The sequence below is a fragment of the Drosophila kikkawai genome, unplaced genomic scaffold, assembly GCF_030179895.1.
Source record: "Drosophila kikkawai strain 14028-0561.14 unplaced genomic scaffold, DkikHiC1v2 scaffold_180, whole genome shotgun sequence".
Classification (NCBI taxonomy): Eukaryota; Metazoa; Arthropoda; class Insecta; order Diptera; family Drosophilidae; genus Drosophila; species Drosophila kikkawai.
In genome coordinates this window covers 29427-53333 of record NW_027222516.1, presented here as the reverse complement: position 1 = coordinate 53333, position 23907 = coordinate 29427, and the positions used below count along the sequence as shown (strand labels likewise).

Here is a 23907-nt window from a genome sequence, read left to right as displayed (position 1 = left end):
CGCGTGTCCTTCAGTAGCGATGGCGTCACGCATCTTGACCATCTTTATGTTGAAGTGATACCCATCTTCTCCACGACAGAACATCAACGGGTATTGAAGAGCATCATATGACCGATGAGTCTCATAAACTCGCTGCACTTGGACATTATCCCGACGCTTAAAAACAATATCGCGTGATTCCACATTCTCGCCAACAATCACCACTGCGACTTCATTGATAGTGGAAGCATTAAATTGCCTTGCATGGCTACCAATGGGTTTTTCGTCAGCGCTTATAATGATTTTGTGTTCGTCATAATGCATTATATCCAATGCGGCTTTGAACAATCTGACCAATTCATTATGCTCATGGAGAAGATTTTTCACTTGTTCGATAATTTCACGTTTAGTAGCGGTGAATTACCAATGAAATAGATCTGAAGGAATTCAAGATCTTTGTTTTGTGGTGATATTTGCCCTTGAATCTGAATGTTGGAATGCAATTTCGAAAAAATGTGAGTTGTTCATTTTGATAATAAAGAGACGCCATTACCTTATAACTTGGATTGTAGCCTGATTGATGAAAAACCTCGACTCCAAATGACGTAATTGGAAAGCATCCGTTATATTTTTGTGCAAGCTTTAGGAAACTGTTTGATTGTGCTGAATTTCCATATAGTAGCGAATACAATGGCCCTGGTGGATGAGCCAAGACGGGCAATTTAATTTTGCCACCTGCACAGCATAAGCCGGGGGTTTCCAACCGAAACTTCAGTGCATTGCAATGCTGACATACAACAGACAATGAACCAATAACAACGCAGGTAAGATCCTTGTAGGATGTTTCAGGATTGTATGCGAATGAAGCGCGATTCAAGTTTTCATTTGCGGCTCGTCTTTCTCTATTATTATGTCGGGCTTGAGGTGATCTTTGAGGAGCGCGAAGCTGTGCCATTTGGGCACGTATCGATGCATTTATTTCTGTACGTTCCTCTTGCGTCCGACTATTACGGGAATTCTGAATACTTATTGCATTGCGTGAACGCCGTCCAAGTCTTGATCGTTTAACAGCAGGCATTACTTCCAATTGGTAATGCTTCGTTAGCTCGATTTTTTTTGTTTAAATATTTTTTTACCGAGTTCATTGTGTAACAAACACACTCACCGAGCGTTGTCCACCTCAACACGCTCTGTCTACTTTTTCTGCTCGGCAGGCTCAGGGAAAATGGGCGTGGGTTTTGTGTTGACATGAACAATGGTGCTACATAACTAATATTGTAGACAGAGATACTCTAGCTGGGGATATGGTAAATAATATGAATCAGACGAAGGAAGTGTACCTATTGAAGATGAGGCTCCGATGTTATTGGCCTCAATCTAAACCCTCCCAACCTGTGAAGTCCATTCAGGCTCCACCCTTATACAACCAATGCTCTACATCCCCTTAGGTGCCCAACAAGATATCAAATTAGTTCATTTTCAAAGTCATATAATTGCAGGCTGAGATAATATTGAAAGACATTTTCCTAAATCTAATCCTTAAGCCTAAGTTTACGTTATTTACGTTACGAGACCTCTTATTGAGTCAGTTTGTTTTAGATCCAATGAAAGGAAATAAAATTTAAGATAAGAAAGAACGCTTTTTCCTTTTTTACTTTACATTAAATAGATTAACTTATTAATATTCTTTTGAATCAATTAGTTAATTAAGATGTGCAAACTATTTCAGAAGTCTTGGCGAAATTATAAGGATGGGTTCAGTTTTATTTTGTTGTTTTGCGGCTAGGCCGTACTCACGCTTTCTCCATCGACGTCAGCAGGCCTGATGACTGGTGATGTGTAGCTGTATGTGTTTTAAGTTATTTGAGGGACAAAACGATATTATAATTGCCAAATCTCCCAAAAAAAAAATTGCTAAATTACGACCGAAAAGGTTTATAAGTACGAATTCTTAAATCAAAAGCTCCTATATGCAAAATTAATTATATTTTAGACACTATCATTCATGTTTATCCGCTCCTGGAGCAGAGTGTGGGCCGGATCAGCCACCAGCTCTCAATACGGATATGTAATGCTACTTCCGTCGTTCGCGCTGATGAAGATGACACGCACTATGTGCGACAGGGATGGCCGCAATCCCTTGCGTGAGGCGTGAGCGGAACGAGACCAGCCCGCCAAGGTGTGGATGCGGCAGAGCGCACGCGATGTGGCAAAGATGCACGGCGATGTGGCAAAGAACGATGTGGCCACGAAAAAGACACACGGCGATCCAATAGGTGCGCCGAAGAAAAGCACGGTGATCCAATATGTGCACCGTGTGAGGGAACGGCGATCCAATATGCGCGCCGTGTGAGGGAACGGTGACACGTTAGCGAGGCGGTAAAGAAAATCCAAATCGAGGATCACCGCAATCGGCACGTGTATGGCCGCCGAAATGGGAAGCGCAGCCCCACGCTGTGCGTGCGAATGCTCCGATGACACGTGGCGTTGATCCCGCTGAGAAGCCACAGACAATGCCAACGATGAATGCCACAAATGACTGCCACCTCACGTGGTGGGCAATTGCTGGCAAAAACAATGCCGGTCGCTTGGACGACTCTGCCGATACGGCTGACGCTGTTTTGAAAAGGCAAAATTAGCACTCCGGCGATCGATTATTCACACAAGCTTACCAATATACGTTAGAGCACTAAATTTACTTAATATGGGTATGATTCGCTTTAACAAATACTGTCGGATCGACACGATGCTTGCGGATTTAGGATCGACAAAAATTAATCCGAACTCGGGGACGCCTTGTGAGAAAGAGAACGGAAGTGAGGGGATCCAATGTGACCGTGGCTTGCAAAAATCCTGTTCGCGAATTTTTGTGGTCTTTTTTAGGTCCTATCGCATATTAGCGATTTGGCAGGATCGTAACTTTAACAGCCCGGTTGTTTGAAAAATGTGGGCGATAAAACTTATCGAGTTGCCACACTGGCTCGATTCCCACAACCACAGCTTTGATTTTTAGTCCCTGTGATTAACAATAAAAGCTGAAAAAGGAATCAAGAGCAATCACCAGATATCCTTGGCATGAAATCTACCCAGTTCCTTTCCGTTCATGTCCTCTAAGAGGTAAATTGACTGTCCAATTCTTGCCTTCACTCGGGCCTTGATACCTACAGGAGCGAGTTTCGCATTAAAATCCTTTGCTGCGTTGCTAAGTACAAAATTCCTTTTGACTACTTCTTGGCCAACCTCAAAAGAACGGGGTCTTGTTCGAAGATTGTAAGACTTTTGGTTTGCCTCGTAAGCCTTATTCAAATGTTTGCCGATGTTAGAACGAATCCTTTGGAATTCGTCAGTTTTTGTCAGGCTTACTTCGCCTTCTGCAAGAAGGTTTAGTTTACGCAGCAGTTTGTAGTCATGACCGTGGGATATCATGTGTTGACCAAAAAACAACATGATAAGGCGATAAACCGATGGATTGGTGAATCGAGTTACGAAGAGAGCAGTTGATGCTACTGAGAAATGTGTCCCATTCGCGTTGGTCGGTGCGAATATATGCTCTTAAAGCAGCATTGATTGAACGGTTGACTCTCTCAGCACTGTTGGATTGTGGAGCATAGGCACCAGTAAACATATGACGAACGCCATATTTCGAAAGGAAGTCAGAGAAATCACGGCTTTTAAATTGAGTTCCGTTATCACTGACGACTGTTTCGGGTACACCAAAGCATGAAATATTTCATCGCGCAATATATTGATGACCACTTTAGCCGTAAACTTTTTTCACTGCTTTTAGAAAGGTGAATTTGGAAAAGTGATCAAGAATAATCAATATTCCAATATTGCCGGACTTGGAGCGCGGAAATGGCCCTATAAAATCGAGATAAAGTCTTTGGAATATCCTTTCACTTTGCACTTGTGCTCCCATTGGTGGTTTTAAAGAATGGGTAGGATATTTTGTGGTCTGGCATGTTTCGCAATTTCGAATGTAATCACGAACGTTGATAACCATGTTTGGCCAATAGAAACGTCGTCTGATACGCTCTAGGCATTTGGCCATTCCACAATGAGCAGATGTTGGTTGGTCGTGAGCCGAACTAATTACACTTTGACGCAACGACTCAGGAACGAAAAGTTTCCAGCAATCGTCTGGTGAAACGTCATAAGAATTGGGGAACGTTGCACGATGATAGATGAACTCATCTATGACTTTGAAATCCGGTGATTTCAGAGATTTGAATTTGTCTCTGAGAGCGGAGTACTCTTCCGATTGAAAAGCGCTTGATGATAGGTCAATTTCGGGATAAATTTCAAGGTCTATTGCAGAGATGTCAATCTCTTCGAACGATCGAGACAAAGCATCTGCCACCACATTTTCGGTTCCTTTGCGATGTTCGATTTGGAAAGAAAAACCCTGTAGCTTGATAGCCCATCTTGCCAATCTACCGCTTAGATCCGATTGGTTCATTAGCCATCGAAGACTTGAGTGATCGGTTACTACCTTAAAGCTATGACCGTCAATGTACATTCTGAACTTTTTAATTGCTAACACTACAGCCATGCATTCGAGTTCCGTAACTGTATAGTTACGCTGGGCTTTGTTTAGCTTTTTGGACATGAACGCTATGGGACGCTCACAACCGGAATCGTCGCATTGAGCTAGAACTGCACCCACTCCATGTAGTGAAGCATCACACTGCAAAATGAATGGTTTGTCGTAATTGGGATGAACAAGGCAAGGAGCAGAGCATAACTTGGCCTTGATGTTTTCGAAAGCTTCTTGGGCATTATCGTTCCAACTTAGTGTTTTGCCACGTAGTTGTTCCGTCAGATGGAAAATGACTGTGGAATAGTTGGATATGAACCGCTGGTACCAACCAGTCATACCAAGAAATCTTCGGAGCTGTTTTTGGGTCTTCGGAACCGGAAATTCGCTCACGGCTGCGATTTTGTTTGGATTTATTTGAAGAGTACCTTCACCCACCAGGTAACCAAGGTAGTCTACAGTTTTCAGGCAGAATTGACTTTTCTGAACGTTTATTGTTAATCCAGCCTTACGCAATTGGGTAGCTACTTCGGATAAATGCAGAAGATGTTCTTCGAAGTTGTTTGACAAAACAAGCAGGTCATCGAGGTAGACTAACACATGCGATTTTAATTGATAGGGAATAACCAAGTCCATTAATCGGCACATGGTTTGTGGAGCGTTTGACAATCCAAAAGGCATCCTCTTGAATTGATATAGCGGACGATTCGGAACGGTAAAAGCAGTTTTGGCACGAGATTCTTGATCTAAACAGATCTGCCAAAAGGCATCTTTGAGGTCAATTTTGGATATGCAGTGTACGGGTGGAAGTCGACTCAGCAATCCATCCATTATAGGGATGGGGTATGCGTCCTTCACCGTGACTGCATTCAATTTCCTTGCATCGAGACAAAATCGTACCTTGCCAGGCTTGATGTGCAAGATAACTGGAGAAGACCAAGGCGATGAAGGAGCCTCTTCGATGACATCCATTTTAATCATGCGGTCGATTTCTTCACATAAAAGTTTTTCTTTAGCTGGTGAAAGTGGATAGAATCGTTGCTTTATTGCCTTTGCATTGGATGTGTCGATATTGTGCTCTAACAACCTAGTTAATCCTAAGCCCTCGTTCTCGAATGATGGAAAAAAGTCTATTACTTTCTGCAATTTTGATTTTTGTAAATCGGACAATCTCACATTATTCGAGTGTTCTTCCGGTTCACAGTTAATTTCGTTGATCGCAACTGTTTGCTTGATCGAAATGCCAAAATTTTGCCAAAAATCCATTCCGCATATAACTTCATGCTTTATCGAAGGTACTATCAGGAATTCAAAGTTGTCACTAATTGAGTTATAAGTCAGGGGAATGTGTATCGTGCCTGCAACATATTGCGATTGCCCATCAGCGGTTCTCACTACCGATTTTAAATTTATTAAACGGCTTAGCTGAAATTATTTGTTTTGCTAGCTCACCACCTATAACGCTTTTGTTGGCGCCACTGTCCAAGAGAGCTAAATACGGTTGACCAAATATTTCTATGTTTGTAAAAGGCCGAATATCGCTTTTGTTTTGTGCGATTGAGGAAATCATAAAACGATTTAATGATCGCTTACGAGTCCAAAATTTACGAATTCGCCGTGAAGATCGCTGTTTGCGACGATAAACAGGATTAGCTTGCAAAATTTGGGATCTACGCTTTGCGTACTCCTGTACCCGCAAATGGTAAGGGGTAAAAGGTTTGGTTTCTGATATGTCTGGTTGAAAGGTAGGCAAAATGGAATGAACATCATTTGCCACAAAATCTGGTTCTGTTGGTATTTTCGAAGCTAGCGGCGGACATCCGTTTTCTTCGCGTAACGAATGTCCTTCTTGGGGTTTTCCGAAACCGAATTACATTTTGCACAGTTGGGCTTATACACCTCCGGTGTTCCACAACCATAACAAAAAATACGACGAGGTTTAATGCAATTGTGGTAACTGTGGCCTGTTTCCTCACAGTTCCAGCACTTAATTTTCTCAGCCGTCTTAACTACACAAATTTCATCCTCGACCTCACGTTCTTCCTCCGACTGAGATTCTGAATCTTCTTCCTGCAGAATTGCGTTAACGAAACGCTTGCTTGGGTTCGAACGTTGAATGGGCTTCATTCGGGTGTTAAGAAAGAATTCTTCGTGCCTGTGACACTCCTTTCGCAATGTTGCTAAGTTTGGGGTGTCAATGTGCAATAATTCGTGCTTGATCTCCGGTCTGAGATTATGACGAACTTCTACCGCAATTTCACTGTCCTGCATTGGTTCACGAAGGGAATCTGCGATGGAAAGCATTGCATCCAAAAAGTCATCAAAATTTTCCGTGTTACCCTGTTTGCGTCTACGCATGGCACATTTAATCTCACGATCAGATCTCTGATCTTGATATCTTTCCTTTAAACGCCTGCAAAGCAAGTTCCAATTCATGTTATCTGCCGATCTATGAACGCGCCAGTAAAAGGCTAATGCAGGGCCTGCGAACAGTAAGTTAGCAAAATGGGAGAGAAGTTCAAAGTTGCCGTTCAGGCATTGTGAAGTGAGGCAATTGACACGGTAAATAAAATCTTCTATAGCAATGTCGTTAGCTGAACCACTAAATTTAATACGCCAATTGGATATAATATTCGAAATTCTGTCTGGTCGATCCAGAGAGAGATCACTTCGATCACTGCGAAAATCTGGTGAATTCCTAGCCTGTTGAATGTTGTTTCGATCTGAGTTGGCATCGGAACCGTCTCGACTGAAATCTCGCTGCGGCTCACCTTGTCCATTATTGGCAAATGTGGACCTATTCAATTGTGTGAACGCCAAAGTTATTTGTTCTGTAACTGACTGCAGCATGTTAGCTTGGAAGGTCTGCATTGACTTCTGAATCAATTTTTCCACGTGATCTTCCGTTACCACCCTCGAGTCTGAGTTACCCTCGCTACGAATTTCCTGCAGTGAATTTTGCTCAGAACCACCGTTTTGCTTTGCCGCATTTCGCGACGCTGAACGTGTCTGTACCTTGTGTCCCTGAGATCTACTAAGAGGAGCCGAATGAGGTCCTACCTCGGTTGAGAGAAAGTTTGGCCACACCTGGGGCATTTGTCGTTGTTCTTGCTATAATTGTCAAGGCAAAGCTTGTGGAAAGAATGCTTGCAACGGGCTTCAAGTAAATCCAGATTACACACTGGTCCGTTGCAGATGATGCAATTTGCAGACTCATCAGTCTGAAGATCTACTAAATTTTCATTGCTGTGTGTCAACATTTTTGACGCTTTCGAAATATAAAACAAAAAAACGAAATGAGATACGGTAAGATAAGATAAGATACGATATAACGAAAACAAACTGGTCGTTCGAGATGAATACGATATACGATAAATGAGAAATGCAGTTTAGGTCTTACCCTGGGTAGTATAGCAATTGGTTGTGTCATTCAATAGGTACAAATGTTGTAAACGGAATGTAAATAAAGGGTAGTAAAATAAATATCAATTTATTTTGTCTTACCAATTAGAAGAGTAACTAGCCGAATCTATCCAGCCAGATAAAATCTCGATCCTAACTGATAAGAAGGTAGTGTTTGAATATTGAAATCCTGGTATAGAACCGACTTTGAATCAGAACTATAATTCCAAGGAATCAATTACTCAAATTGGAATGTTCTTTTAACTATAATGTTCGATTATTACCGAACTGATAGAAAAAAAACAGTTAAAAGTATTACATTTCCTCCGGTATGGCTCCGAACCTATCCAGATGCCATCAATTCCAGGACAGAATTTGAAATACTAAACGGAAACTAGAAGTGGATGGTTTGAATATTAACGGGAAGCTCGGCTGTCAAACGACAGGTGCCTAATCAGGCATCGGGCTGGCCCCACGTTGGGCGCCAATTAATTATGTAACAAACACACTCACCGAGCGTTGTCCACCTCAACACGCTCTATCTACCTTTTCTGCTCGGCAGGCTCAGGGAAAATGGGCGTGGGTTTTGTGTTGACATGAACAATGGTGCTACATAACTAATATTGTAGACAGAGATACTCTAGCTGGGGATATGGTAAATAATATGAATCAGACGAAGGAAGTGTACCTATTGAAGATGAGGCTCCGATGTTATTGGCCTCAATCTAAACCCTCCCAACCTGTGAAGTCCATTCAGGCTCCACCCTTATACAACCAATGCTCTACATCCCCTTAGGTGCCCAACAAGATATCAAATTAGTTCATTTTCAAAGTCATATAATTGCAGGCTGAGATAATATTGAAAGACATTTTCCTAAATCTAATCCTTAAGCCTAAGTTTACGTTATTTACGTTACGAGACCTCTTATTGAGTCAGTTTGTTTTAGATCCAATGAAAGGAAATAAAATTTAAGATAAGAAAGAACGCTTTTTCCTTTTTACTTTACATTAAATAGATTAACTTATTAATATTCTTTTGAATCAATTAGTTAATTAAGATGTGCAAACTATTTCAGAAGTCTTGGCGAAATTATAAGGATGGGTTCAGTTTTATTTTGTTGTTTTGCGGCTAGGCCGTACTCACGCTTTCTCCATCGACGTCAGCAGGCCTGATGACTGGTGATGTGTAGCTGTATGTGTTTTAAGTTATTTGAGGGACAAAACGATATTATAATTGCCAAATCTCCCAAAAAAAAAATTGCTAAATTACGACCGAAAAGGTTTATAAGTACGAATTCTTAAATCAAAAGCTCCTATATGCAAAATTAATTATATTTTAGACACTATCATTCATGTTTATCCGCTCCTGGAGCAGAGTGTGGGCGGATCAGCCACCAGCTCTCAATACGGATATGTAATGCTACTTCCGTCGTTCGCGCTGATGAAGATGACACGCACTATGTGCGACAGGGATGGCCGCAATCCCTTGCGTGAGGCGTGAGCGGAACGAGACCAGCCCGCCAAGGTGTGGATGCGGCAGAGCGCACGCGATGTGGCAAAGATGCACGGCGATGTGGCAAAGAACGATGTGGCCACGAAAAAGACACACGGCGATCCAATAGGTGCGCCGAAGAAAAGCACGGTGATCCAATATGTGCACCGTGTGAGGGAACGGCGATCCAATATGCGCGGCCGTGTGAGGGAACGGTGACACGTTAGCGAGGCGGTAAAGAAAATCCAAATCGAGGATCACCGCAATCGGCACGTGTATGGCCGCCGAAATGGGAAGCGCAGCCCCACGCTGTGCGTGCGAATGCTCCGATGACACGTGGCGTTGATCCCGCTGAGAAGCCACAGACAATGCCAACGATGAATGCCACAAATGACTGCCACCTCACGTGGTGGGCAATTGCTGGCAAAAACAATGCCGGTCGCTTGGACGACTCTGCCGATACGGCTGACGCTGTTTTGAAAAGGCAAAATTAGCACTCCGGCGATCGATTATTCACACAAGCTTACCAATATACGTTAGAGCACTAAATTTACTTAATATGGGTATGATTCGCTTTAACAAATACTGTCGGATCGACACGATGCTTGCGGATTTAGGATCGACAAAAATTAATCCGAACTCGGGGACGCCTTGTGAGAAAGAGAACGGAAGTGAGGGGATCCAATGTGACCGTGGCTTGCAAAAATCCTGTTCGCGAATTTTTGTGGTCTTTTTTAGGTCCTATCGCATATTAGCGATTTGGCAGGATCGTAACTTTAACAGCCCGGTTGTTTGAAAAATGTGGGCGATAAAACTTATCGAGTTGCCACACTGGCTCGATTCCCACAATTGATACACAATTTCAACGCAGCTATGATCTTTGTAGGGTGTTTCAGAATTTTACATACAACAGTGTGTCCATCTGTTGAGCCGCTAGCGACCTTTCCGGAAGGACTTCCCAAAATTTTCTTATTTAATAACCTTCTTCTGGCAATTACAAACAACTGAAAAAAAATTGTAGCCAAATCGGCCCAGCCGTTCTCTTGTGATGCCATTAGTAACATTTTTTGTCTCCATTTTTATATATATAGATTTATTTACATATATTCTTCTTTTTTTTATTGATTATTTCTTGTGCAGCATCATTGTGAAAAAAATCACTTTTAGCATAAATTATTGATCAAAAATGTGTATTAAAAAGTGGCATATTCGTCAAAGCGAATAGCAGCTAATTTCATTATTGACGTCATTAAAGATTTGCCTTGTCCGTTTAATTCGCCGAAATCAGTACAGTTCCAATAAGTTTTTCAATATTTGCACGTGCATTACCATACAGGCAGCCGTTGAAGTAATAAAGTTGTGTGTATGTGTACAACAACAGATTTAATATTGTGCATCGGCAAAGTCAAATGTGCGCACACATATATATCCAGTGTCGCATGTATGTGTCCGTGTAACTGAGTTATCTCGTTGACTCTGTGCAAGAAGAGCGGCACAAAGCAAAGTGTGCAATTGCCAAAGATGATACCCTATAATCAAAGGGTAGTATGGAGTTTCCAATCATGAGGTCAAGTCAACTTTAATGTGACGAGAATTGATTAAAATTTAAATAACAGTCGATTTATATTGCACAAGTTTACATTACGATTAGTTACCAGAATAATTTGTCAATTTATTATTATTTGATTTTGCCGCAGACGTAATAATAATTATAAGTGATGATGATTTTTTTTGTAAATCAATTAATTAATAAACTTTTTTGTTTTTATAGGCGTCGCTGGATAACAAACTGCCAATAGCAGTCGCCAAGGCCAGGATGGAGCTGCTGACTAGCAGAAAGAAAAGTGAGTATTATATGAGATTAAAATTTTTTGAGTTTTTGACTAATTATTTTTTAATCTTTTTTCAGGAAATTTATCAACAATTTTTATAATACTCCGCATGCATTGGGGCTCATTCGCGAATTGATTAAAATGTAAACAGCAGCCCGTCGTCAAATATTTAGATGGACAAATAAAGATTTTGCGTGATCCGAGCTCGTCGTCGTCGTTCAGGATCCCATTGCCAGGAACGAGTCCTGAAGTAGCCTCTGATGTCTCGCTTTTCAGAATTGTCCAGTAGTAGCGTGCAGTTTTCTCTTTTGATCGCAATAAAAATCATTTAATTGTCACTACCTTGAGAGTTAAATTTTCCTTCTTCTAGATAGGTCCATGTCGCTCAGAGAAATTTATATGTCATTTATTATGAATTGCCAGAGTCAAATTCTGAAGTGGCCCCTGAAGTCTCAGTTTTGAAATTTGTTATATTAGTAGCTTGCAGTTTAATCTTATGAATCCACTAAAATTCGTGCAGTTGTCGAATAATCCTACTTTCAGTTAGGTCCATGCCGCTCAGAAAAAAAAAAGAAAAACTCAAGGATCTCGAAGCAGCTAGCCCACATATGAGGCTAAAACAACTGGAGATGCAGCCGTGGAGCCAGGCGTTAAAGTCCTCATCCGAGGCGGTGGACGGATTAGGCATGGAAGCAATCGTCGCGCGTCCGAATTCCAGCATTTTATTGACCATGTCCGATCTGGGCAACATCTTGTCCATGCATTGAGGCGTAGCCTGCTCAGTCGCAGCAGCAGAAGGGGAATTATTTACATCCACATCCATGGCGTCAGAAGAAATGTCAGCATTAGGGGACGCGCGGTTGAGTCTGGCTGGATATAGCTTCTTACGCTTGAGTGGCAAAGTTTTAGACGGTTTTAACGCAGTCTTAGTAGTGACGCCCATCCGTTTTTTCGGCTTGGTCTGTTTTTTCTGTCGATTTATGCGCCTCCTTTTCATTCCCCGTCTCAGAATTGCGGTCAGGTATCATTTCACCTTTCCCTTTATTGGCAGTAGGGTTCGATACTCTAGTCTGTTTTTGTCGAAGGCTCTCCTGTAGTCGTTCCAGGTGTAGTTGCGCGGGATTTCGCACCCCTCCCCAAACCACGCTACTGTAGCTGGGCGAATTTTCAGCCCCATCCCATATGGCACGTATGCCTGGAGCCAGGACCTCATTGCTCAGCGGATTTACAGCCGGCGCCTTCTTGTGGCTACTTGTTTGAGGGTCTTGTTTAGGCTTCACTTTCTCCCATACTTTATTAGTGAGCAGCTGCATACGGGCCTCCTTCAGCACAGGGCAGCCTCTATACGCACTGATGTGATCTTTGCCACAATTGGCACATTTAGGAGGCAGATTTCTTGGCTTGCTGCAGGAAGTGGTGGGGTGATCACCCGCATACATTTAAATGGTTTCTGGCAGTAATTTTTAGAGGGACCAGGTGCTTGGCACCTAAAGCAGACAATTACATCTCTAGTGGGCCGCTTGCGCTCGAAACTAACCACCTGCCCACACAGGCTTTTTAAAGCTAGAATTTCGTCGTGCTTTGCCTTTGGGTCGGGCGGCAGTTCTACCTCGCACAGAGGCATGGATTTACCCGTAAATTTGTGGCGCAGCATGCTCGAAAATCTAGTCGATATACCCAATTTTGTTAACTCCTCTCTAACCCATTGGGCAGGAGTCGAGGGGTGCAGATGACGAATTACCACTCGGAAGCCTCTATCGCTCCGCTTTTGGTAGGAATGGCTGTGAAGACCCTGACCAGCCAGAGCTTAACTGGCGCGATCATAGCTATCCATGTTTTTGCAACTAATCTTGAGGCCATCGTCACTTTATGTCGAAGTTGCCTATGCCGACAGCGTTTCGCATTAGCTACCGGCTTGGATATAGCAGCATGGCCGCCAAGCCAATTTCTAACTGCGGCTGCTGGATCATGGTCATCGGCCAGCGGAGCGGGGAGGAGGAGACGGCGGGAGAAATACAAGACGCCTGAGAAAGCGCGCCATTTAGATTGCGTTTGGCGCTGCAATCGCGGCCCTTGCCGCCATCTTGGGGCTCCCAGGGGCATTTGGCACTTTTTTTCGGGCTTTCATCAGACTTATATGGACAAAGAAGGTGCTCCGGCGTGTCAAGAAGGCGGCTGGATGACCAGGAGTCATCGCTGTTAAGGAAATTGGCACAGAGCTCACCTCTTGCTTTATCCAAAAATTCTTTTACTGACTCGATCGATTTGCGGGGTGAGGGGGCGACGGCGTCTTCACTTTTCTTCTTCGCGGCGTCGGTTTTGACTGCAGGCATCTTGTTGGCTGGCAATTGTTTAATAATTATTGGCTGCTTCTGCACTTTGTATTTTATTTATTGGCAATTAATTTTATTTATTTTTTAATGGCAAATATATATATATATGTCGGCGAGTTGGTTTCTAAGTGCAAATTTGGAAAGCTTGTTGCTATGGCAACAGAATTATTCGGCATGCTCAGGTATTGGTAGCCTGTAGGTGTCGCTGGCGCGCAGGCGCAATGACAGTTGAGTCGGTAACAGGAAAAGGTTACTGAGTGAGGTCTGTTCGTCTGTCGCAACAATAGGAAAGAGTGAGAGAGACAGCTAGAGATTGTCTAGGATTGACGTTTGAGTGAAAAGTAAGAAAATGTGAAAAGGCTAAAGGAAAAGTGACGTGAGGACAGATACGTTTTGAGTGCGCAGGCGGACAGAACTCGCTGCTCGACTACGGTTAAATTAAATAACGGTTATCTCCGACATCAGAAGTGGGATTCACCATAGCCTCGCGGGCATTCTGATAAAGTGATTTTCGGTCGATATTAAATTCAGTAGCGCATCGAAAGCTTGCGCAGCCGCGTGGTGCGAGACACCGGAGTCGTGATAGGCAGTCAAATGCACTGGTCGCGTGTTGAGCCGGACGGTTGCAAGTGTCATCATTGTCGGCCAGAAAATTTGGGGAAGAATGGAAGACAACAACAACAGCACACGGGCGGAACTGCGGCTGAAGTGCCGAGAGCTGGAGTGACGCGCTTCAGGCGTGATAACAGTGGTCACATTGCATCTCTGTGCACGAGATGGGTATCAGCGGCTGCGAGCGGCAGCGGCAGCTGCATGTAGAAGCGAGTTGATTTGTGTGATTTAACATTGACAGTATCGGGTGAGCCCTTTCCAATTATTCTTTGATTTGGGAGCTGAATTCGGTTGAGAGCAATTTGCAAAAGTTGGCAAAAATACAGACTTCTAAATTCAGCTTGAGGATTCTATTTCATGTAATTATTGAAGATTGCCTACGAGTAGTGGCTGGTTGATTCAAGCAAGCGCTTTGCTCTCTGAGGGGCTGAAGTAATTAATAAAATACGAAATGAAAGCTGGAATATGTGATTAACAATAACAGCGAGTTGTATGTTGTAGTTGTATGTTGCCTGAAGGAAATATTAAACAGTTTTGTGTATGGCTTCATGTGTCGAGTTCCAAAATTTAGCGTGCTTATATACTGGTGCTTTAGAAATTTGCCTAGTAGACATGAATAGTGCAGAGTGTCCCCACACACATGGTTTGGACATAAAGTTGTTGGTTAAAGATGGGAATAGAGAAGTGTTTGATTGCAATATTGTGCAATGCGATAGGTTGTGCTTAGACTATCGGGAGCAATATTCGAAAATGGTTTTGGACAGTGGCCTTTGCCGCTTATGTCAGACCCTGTGAAGGAAAAATGTTTCTGTTGAAAAATAATTAATTAAAAAAATTACGAGTTGCCGTCTGTTTGGTCTGCCGTGCCGTTTGGTTTGAAGAGTGCATCTTCTACCTTCATCATGCAATTGTTAAGGCGTTTGGAATTTATCATGATTATTTGCGATAGTTTACATAGATGACGTGTTAATCATGGCAAACTCGGAAGAAAAGGCTTTCCGAAGGCTGAAGGTTGTATTAAATGTGTTGACTGTACCAGGGTTGTCATTTAACGTTGCCAAATGTGGGTTTCTTGAACCTACTATGCTGTGAGGTGTGCGGTGGAGAAATCAGACCCAATTCCTAGAAAATCCTTACGTTAAAGGTCCGTCCTTTTAATCGGTGCAATTAAGAGACCGTCGTAAGACCATTTATTGAATTGGTGCCTTATTTTCAAAAACGTGTGCCTCGATTTTCTCAGATCATGAGACATATTCTTCGGCTTCAGGTATCTTTAAGTAAAATGACGATATTCAGAAATTGGAACGAACGTTTTTAATATTATTACAAGTGAGCCTGTAATCGTTATTTGTTGGTTCGCAACATCCGATAAAATTTGAAACAGATATAAGCTCTTGTGGATATATTGGTAGAATTATGTGTCTTGATATCTATCTCTATATGAATTGGAAATATTGGTTGGCGTGCAATTATTCTGATATTTTTGGCATTATTTCATTCAGATGAGAGTTTTTAGTCTATACTTATTGCAAATGTAATCATTTCAAAAAAAAAATTATCTGAACATTGATGGACATACTTGAAATCGTATGATTTTAAAATAGAGTAGAGGAAGAGAAAGCGCAAGGCAAATGTAGAATTCTTTTTGTGTGCAGAATTCACGTGACTGATTTCAACTCCGATAAATAAAAATAAAGTGACGGAAAAACGTGTGAACTTAGAATAGAAATCTCAAATGAATGACTGATCAACATCAGGATTCAGAATTTATTGATATAGTCTATAAACAACTGAAGATAATTGAAATTAAATTGAGTTACGAAGAGGAGTATTGAAGTATACAGAGAGGTGTGAGGTAATGTTATCTGCCAGTAGTGTCCCTTAAATTTGGTTGATTATTAATCAAGGTTATAAATCCGTGATGTATTTGGGTGGAAAAAAAATAGACTCAGCAAGATTTATCAATATTGTTGGAAATGACTAAGTTTAAAGATTGTTGAAGGTTGTATCATGTGTAAAGTTTTAAAGTAGTCATCTGGCTGGATACCAGGACCGCAGAGGTGATGGCAAGATGCTCTTGGCGGGGTGCAACTTGCGGCGAACTGCACAGTTAGTAGTGCAATCAATGCAAGCCCTTAAGAGATGCCAATCGGACCCACCCTTTGGGCTTGATACCACCACATGACACAGAGAAAAGTATAGAGAAAGAAATTTAAAGTTACGTTATGCCGGTTCGGTAAAATTATGGAAGGAAGAGCACAAATTTTGTTAAGGCAAGATTAACTTAAAATGGATAAATTGGAAATTGAAATTGTTACGAATGAGAGAGAAGAGAAAGAAAGAGATAAAGAAATGAAGATTGTTTAGGAGGGGGGCGATCCTTCCACTGAAGATCCTTGAAGAGTAAATTCCACCGGCGCAGAGACCAGAAAAAAACCCAGGAGAGAAGAAAAAGTCGGGGGCGTCGTTGATGCAATTCACTCGATGACGATCAGCTTTATTCGGCTGCATACATGAAACTAAAAACTAAGCATAGAAAAAAGAGGCCAGAGAAGCTGGCTGCAGTGAGCATGGTGTTCGGAATGCACCCGAGGCCCGCGCTCGAGAGTGCGAAAGCGCTCAGCGCTGCGGGAGAGCGAGCGCGGGAGAGCAAGAGGGCGAGAGCGGGCGAGCGTTGCTACGCTGGGAGCGCTTGAGCTTTTGGACGCTCAGACGCTCGGCGGCCAGAGGGGGAACAGGGCCCCCTGGCGTGAACATTCTCCCCCCCCCTTGCAATCACTCGGGTTGCAAAGGAACCGTCCTCATCATGGCTGGTGACAAGCTCCGGACACGATCCATCCGAAGATTGTGCTCTGGGTCACCGGCAATCCGTCGTCGATCTTTCGAAAGCCCGGTCTTATCACCCGCGGGTACATGTCGGCGCCCAGGATCACGGAAATTGAAGCAGGGCGATAGAACCGCTCATCGGCCAGCGTGATGTCCCGGAAGTGGGCACGCACCGCATCGCTGAGCTCCCGAACTGGGGTGCGGATGCGCACGCGAGGCTCTATCTTAAAGACAACGTCGAGCCGGACGGCGCTGTCGATCTTGGAGCCGATGGTGGCAGAACAAATCTGTTCACCCCCGACGTTGGTAGTCGGCAGGCGAAACGCCGCAGCTAGCGACGCGTCGATGCAGCTCATGGGTGTGCACGGATCGATGAGTGCGGCCGTGTCGAAGCTCTGAGTCCCGGTGTGGATCCGCACCAACGCTGTCGGCAGGATGTTCACGCTGTGCCGCTGCAGAAGCGACGACAGCGACGGAGCAGTGACCGCGGTCGGCTGCGTACCCGGACGAGCGGCGGAACTATGCCTAGGGGTGTCGGACGAAGCGCGTGGAGCTGTTGACGAGGGCCGTGGAGCGGCTGACGACGGCCTGGGCGTGGCCACGGTATCCTGTGACCGGCGGTTTGCCGGGCGAGACTGGCGTGACGAAATCGGCGATTCGGAGAGATGTAAGAGCGTGTGGTGGTCCTGGCCGCACGTTTTGCAACGATCACCCCGACGACATGACCCGTCAGAGTGCACGTGGGCCAAGCATCTGGGGCAGTACCGGTTGGCCAGAACGGCCCGGAGCCTCTTCTCGGCACTCAAGCGGCGGAATTGACGGCACTTTCGTAGCGGATGGATCCCTCTGCAGACTCGGCATCGGTAGGATTGCATACCTCGAGAACATCTGCTTTCGGCTGTACGTGGGCTTGGCGACATCGTGCGTCACTTGACTGGAGGAATATAACACATGGAGAAGAAAAACAAAAAGAATTAATCAGTACTGGTAAGGACTACGAATTGGAGCTACGAATTGGAACAAGACATTGAAACTACGGAACGGATCGGTGGATTAATGGAGTGGAGGGGCGGTTGGTTACTGCGGGCAGGCGATCCTCCTCCATCGGAAGCAGGACGACCTTCGCAATGGGACGCTTGATGAGTCCTCGCGCGGTGCGGATGTCGACCACACGGACATGGCCATCGACTCCTGGAAACACCGCGTCAACTCTGCCTAATCGCCACTCGTTGGACGGAAGGTTATCTTCCTTGACGACTACCATATCCCCGGCACGGAGATTTCTTGTGGGAGCTCGCCACTTGTTCCGCTTATGGAGTTCCTTGAGGTACTCCTCCTTCCATCGCAGACGAAAGTGTTGATGGAGAGCCTTCAGATGTTGCCAGCGATTTATAATGGATGTGGTGACCCCCTTGATCTCGGGTTCAACCACGGCGAGGAGAGGGCCTCCAACCAGAAAGTGCCCAGGCGTAAGCGCCAACAAGTCGGCGGGGTCTTCGGACATTGGAGCGAGCGGACGCGAATTCAGGCACGCTTCGATTCTAGCCAGAAGGGTGGCAAGCTCTTCAAATGTGTACTTTCGCGTGGCCGTAGACTTGTAGAACAAGGTTTTGAAGCTTTTTACGCCTGCTTCCCACAAGCCTCCCATGTGGGGTGCTCCCGGAGGAATGAACTGCCAGAGCAGCTGATGGTGACTATAGGCCCCCGTCACAGCCTCTTTGAGAGCGTGGAGAAAGTCTCGGGAGAGTTGGGCAGCCGCCCCTACGAAAGTCTTTCCGTTATCCGACTGCACTTGACGAGGACATCCTCTTCGAGACACGAAACGGGCGAAAGCGGCAAGAAACTTTTCCGTAGTAAGGTCGGACGTAGGCTCTAAGTGAATGGCCTTAGTCGAGAAGCAAACGAACACCAACACATACCCCTTGGTGATGAGACAGGCTCGTCCCGTATAATTTTTGATGTCGAAGGGACCGGCGTAGTCCATGCCGGTATATGTGAAAGGACGCGAGAAGGAGGTCCGTTCCTTTGGCAAGTCTCCCATGAGTTGCGTTTGCAACTTCCTCTTGTGGATGACGCAGACCTTGCACGAATATATGACCGACTTAACCAATTTCCTCACCCTCGGGATCCAGAACTTGGAACGGATCAGACGGATCATTAGCTGATTGCCGCCGTGCAGCGTTATTCGATGCGTAAACTGGACGATGAGTCGAGACAGATGGCAATCGTATGGGAGGATAATGGGATGTCGTTCATCGTATTGGAGAAGCTCGGAAGCTGTGACCCGGCCGCATGCTCTCATGAGCCCATTCGAATCAAAGAACGGGTTCAAATTTTGAACCAGACTGGAGGTTGGAATTGGTCGCTTTTGGCTTAAACAGCCCATCTCAAGGACGAAGTGCCTGCGTTGCGTCACGGAAATAAGAAGTCGCTCAGCTGACACGATTTCAGAAGCCGTCAAGTGATCCTCCACCGACGACAGGAGCTTCCGTGAGCGCTGAATGAAGCGATGGACGTAGGCGAGAACTCGCAACGCCTTATTGAGTGTGGAAAAACGTTCAAGAATGTCTTCAGGAGGAACCTTCGCTACATGGACTTTGACTGCTCGCTGCTCGAGGTCAGTTACAGGGGAGACATCGCCTTGCATGGGCCACTCGCTTCGGGGCCTTCGTAACCAGGCCGGCCCATGCCACCACAGTTGGCTGTCCGCGAGGTCTTGGAGCGCTACTCCCCGGCTGGCGAGGTCTGCCGGGTTGTGCTCGGAGCGCACATGTGCCCACTTCTCCACTTCGGTAAACTGGGTGATCTTGGTCACGCGATTTGCCACGAACGTCGTCCAGTGACACGCCGGCTTATGCAACCAGGCGAGAACAATTGTAGAGTCCGTCCAACAGTGCAAGGCGGACGCAGGCCCGGGCATCTTCGGAAGGATGGCGGCAGCCATCTCGGACAAGAGCAAGGCTCCGCACAATTCGAGCCGCGGAAGCGACAACGTTTTTACGGGGGCCACACGCGTCCTTGCCGTCAGTAAGGTCACCTCTACCGTGGACCCAACCTCCACCCGGACGTAAATGGCGGCACCGTACGCCTTCTGGGATGCGTCGCAGAATCCATGATGCTCGATGTTCAAATGCGGTCGGAACGTGACCCATCGGGGAATACGAATATTGTCAAGTGCGGAGTAATTTTCCAGGAAGTCAATCCATCTTTGATAAAAATCTTGAGGAAGAGTATCGTCCCACCCTAGATCCTGGAGCCAAATGTCCTGCATGAACATCTTTGCCCGGACAACGAAGGGGGCTAGCCAGCCTGCCGGATCAAAAAGTTTGGCAATTTGAGATAGGACCTGACGCTTGGTGAATGACGATTCCGAGACCAATTTTGGCGGAATGAAGAAAAACTCGTCGGACGTCGCTTTCCACCGCACGCCGAGAGTTTTAGCCGTGCTCTCAGAGTCGAGTTCCAGAAAATCGGAGTGAAGGAGATGGTCACTCGGGATGTTGGCCAAAATCGCCCTATCATTGGAGGTCCATTTTCTGAGTGGGAATCCCGCCGAACTCAGGGCACCCTGGAGCTCTCGGATAGCCACCTGCGCCTCAGTTCTGGAGTCGGCCCCCGCGAGGACATCGTCGACGTACATAAACTGTCGAATGATCCGACTGGCCTGCGGATACCTCGACTCTTCGTCGTCGGCGAGCTGTTGCAGGACTCGGATCGCTAAGAAAGGGGCACAGTTGACTCCGAAGGTGACCGTTTTCAATTCGTAGTCACGGATTTCCCCCTCGGGATTGCGAAATAGAATGCGCTGAAACGGTGTATGGTTGGGGTCTACCCAAATCTGTCGATACATCTTCTCGATGTCGGCATTGAAAACGAACCTAAAGTATCGCCACTTTAAGATTTGAATTGTGAGGTCGGACTGTAAGACCGGGCCCGCGTAGAGAATGTCGTTAAGGCTTGTCCCGTTTGCGGACGGGCTAGAGGCGTTGAAAACCACCCGCACCTTAGTGGTTGTGCTTTCGGGCTTGAGAACTGCATGATGCGGAAGGTAATACGTAGCGGAACGGCTTTTTGGAGAAACTTCGGCCATGTGGCCTAAGTCGAGGTATTCTTGGATTACCGAGTCGTATCGGGCCTTGAGGGGAGGATCCCTTTTTAGGCGCTGTTCGTTACGCAGAAACTGAGCCAGAGCGAAGGATCTTGAAGATGAGAGCTCGGAACCACCATGCTCAGGGTCGCGCAAGGGGAGCGTCACAACGTACTTGCCACAACTGTCCCTGCGGGTAGTTCGGACAAAATTGCGTTCACAGACAGAATCAGACTCGGAGACGATCTGTGAGGGCCCTTCCTCGACTTCCCAAAATTTGGTGAGGAGCTGGTCCAGCGAGTCGTCGGAGCCGCAGGTGACTCGTGTGGAGAAGGCGGACACATTTCGGGGGGCATTCGGAGATATGGGACCGGTCAACACCCATCCAAAAATGGTTTCCTGGCCGAACAGAGAACCACAAATATTCGCTTTGGAGTTGCCTAGGAGGACTGACGGAAGAATGTCGGCTCCTATCAAGACATCGATTTGGGAGCTCTCAAAGAACTTGGGGTCCGCAAGAGGTATGTCAGGAAGCCCCTTCAGAAAGTCTGGTGGGACGGGGTACGAAGGCAGACTCCCGGCCAACTGCGGAAGGACGTACGCTGCCGTTTCCAACTGCAGTCCGGGTCTGGAAGGCGCTCGAATGGAGAAATGGCAGAATTTCGTAGACTGAGCAGCAATGGTTTGGTTAAGGCCGGAGACTTGGGCTTGAATGGTCTTGAATGGCAGTTTCACGAGGTTGAATAGCCTCTCAGTAATAAATGTCGCCTCGGAACCAGAGTCAATCAAGGCACGCGCTTGGAAAGTGCACCCCAGATGGCAAATGTCGACGAGAGCGGTACCCAACAGGACGGCCTTTGGGCCGGAAGCGAAGCACACTTGTACGTCAGGGTGATCTTCTGAAGTGCTCGCGTTTCTTGGGGAATCCGCGGGCCGCGGCCTCGCTGGCGCAGACGGAGTCGGAGCGGTCGCGAATGGATTGCCACGATGCAGGAGGGTGTGGTGACGGCTGTGACATGTGAAACAGCTATGGGCACTTGTACAGTCCCGCTGCTGGTGCCCTCGTGCGAAACAATTCAGACAAAGCTGCTTCCGCTTGATGTAGTCGGAGCGACCATTCACATCCATTTCCAGGAAGCGCGGACATACCCGAATAGGGTGGTTTTCCCTGGCGCAAAGATCGCACCCTCTTGGGGCTGGAGTCACTCGGGCCTCATACGAGTTGAGCCGGCGCGCAGGGGCGCTTGCAGGGGTCGATCGGGGGGGAACCTGCCCCGAACTGCTAGGTCTGATATCGTCGATAGCCTCTAGAGTGCGGTGACGCTCAGTCAAAAACGAGTTCAGCTCGTTCCAGGTCGGAATTTCGGCCTTGTTGTGGACGGATTGCTCCCACATGGACAGTGTGGTTTTGGGGAGTTTTACGGAAACCATGTATACCAGGAGACAATCCCAGGTTTCGACTTGGATTGAGGACATCGATAAGGCGGTTAGGCAACCCTGGATGGTGCCTTGCAGCTCTTTCAGAGCTGCTCCTGACTCTTGGGGGACTGCCGGAAGGTTGAAAAGGATTTTCAACTGGCTGTTGACGAGCAACCGCCGATTTTCGAAACGTTCGGTGAGAGTCTGCCATGCGGAGATGAACCCTTCGTTTGTGAGAGGAGCCTTCGACACAATGGCATGGGCATCGCCACTTGTCTTTGACAGCAGGTGGAACAGCTTTTCCACCGGTGTGAGGCGCGAATTCTGGATGTAGATCGCAGTAAAAAGGTCTCGAAACGTTGGCCACCGAATATAGTCCCCAGTGAAGACTTCTGTGTCCACTGGTGGCAGACGACAACCCGTAGAAGGGGGTGGTTGACTACTGGCGGAAGCCTGTGTGGGTTGGAAGGCGGCCCTGTCAATTACGCCCTGCAGCTGAAACACACACTTCGAAAACACAGAATAGCAGTAGCTATACTTCGATTCTAGCTCTGATGCAATGGTCGGAGGATCGTCGGCTTCGGCAAGGAGGTCGGAGCAGCTTTCATAGCTTTTCTCCACCTTTTCCCACAGGGCCCTAATTTGGTCCCGATGGATTTGGCACATGCCAGGGGGCAATCTGTCCGTGTCAGGGGCAGCCGGAGTGTGCAGGTTAGCCTCGAATTGGGTAACACGGTCTGTTGCGGCAATGAATTTTTTGAGGGCGATATCTATCGCCTTTTGAGCCATCTTGGACCCGGATCGCGTAGATCTGGATGAGGTACTGGGGGCAGTGTCAAGGGCCTCTTGACTTTTTGCCCTTGGAGTGGCAGTGGCCGCCTTTGGCTTTAATTGATCCGGCCGCGGGGATCCGGACTGGGACCCTTCCAGAGTAATTGCTGGAATCAAAGGAGTCTGTTCCTCGTCTCCCGTGGGCATTCTTGAAATCGAATGGGTCGTGACTCAGTTGGTCGCCGCAGGAAATCCACACGGATTGCGAAGGAAAGACGACTCAACTCTGGTTCGCGGAAAGCCAGTGGACAGCACCAGTGACAAGAAAAAATGTCGACGGCAAGCGAAAAGAAATTTCTCAGCGGAAAAGTTCGGCAACGAACCACAAACGATGGATGGGAAGCGATTGCAGCGATTGCTACTGCTGGCCGAATTAGTGCCGAATGTCGGACCCGGGCTTTGGATTTTAGGAGCCAATTGTATATTTATATGTATATGTATATTCCGTGGTTCGGGCGTGGAGCTCGTATGTAGAATTGGAAACTTTCTTTATTAATTTTACTCCGTAATAAAGAGAGACAAAAATTAATTTCAATGTTGGAAATAATTTAACGTGA

At 46.1% G+C, this 23907-nt stretch overlaps 1 protein-coding gene, 1 long non-coding RNA gene and 1 pseudogene across 2 annotated transcripts; all 3 read right to left on the bottom strand.

Moving 5' to 3' along the window:
* Nucleotides 1-1451: 1451 nt before the first annotated feature.
* LOC138929387 (uncharacterized) lies at nucleotides 1452-5914 on the bottom strand. Its single transcript, XR_011445766.1, has 2 exons — nucleotides 2652-5914; nucleotides 1452-2595 (listed from the first exon to the last, which is right to left on the bottom strand). It is a non-coding gene; the product is annotated as an uncharacterized lncRNA (long non-coding RNA).
* Nucleotides 5915-16991: 11077 nt separating this feature from the next.
* LOC138929390 (uncharacterized) lies at nucleotides 16992-17888 on the bottom strand. The gene has a single exon (XM_070288825.1). The coding sequence runs from the start codon at nucleotides 17886-17888 to the stop codon at nucleotides 16992-16994; it is 897 nt and encodes a 298-aa protein (XP_070144926.1).
* A 158-nt stretch (nucleotides 17889-18046) lies between these two features.
* On the bottom strand, nucleotides 18047-23497 carry LOC121501971 (uncharacterized; annotated as a pseudogene).
* Nucleotides 23498-23907: the final 410 nt, after the last annotated feature.

Excerpts from the sequence above, each read along its gene's own strand:
- LOC138929390 (XM_070288825.1), bottom strand. The coding sequence starts at position 17,888 with ATGCAATCCTACCGATGCCGAGTCTGCAGAGGGATCCATCCGCTACGA.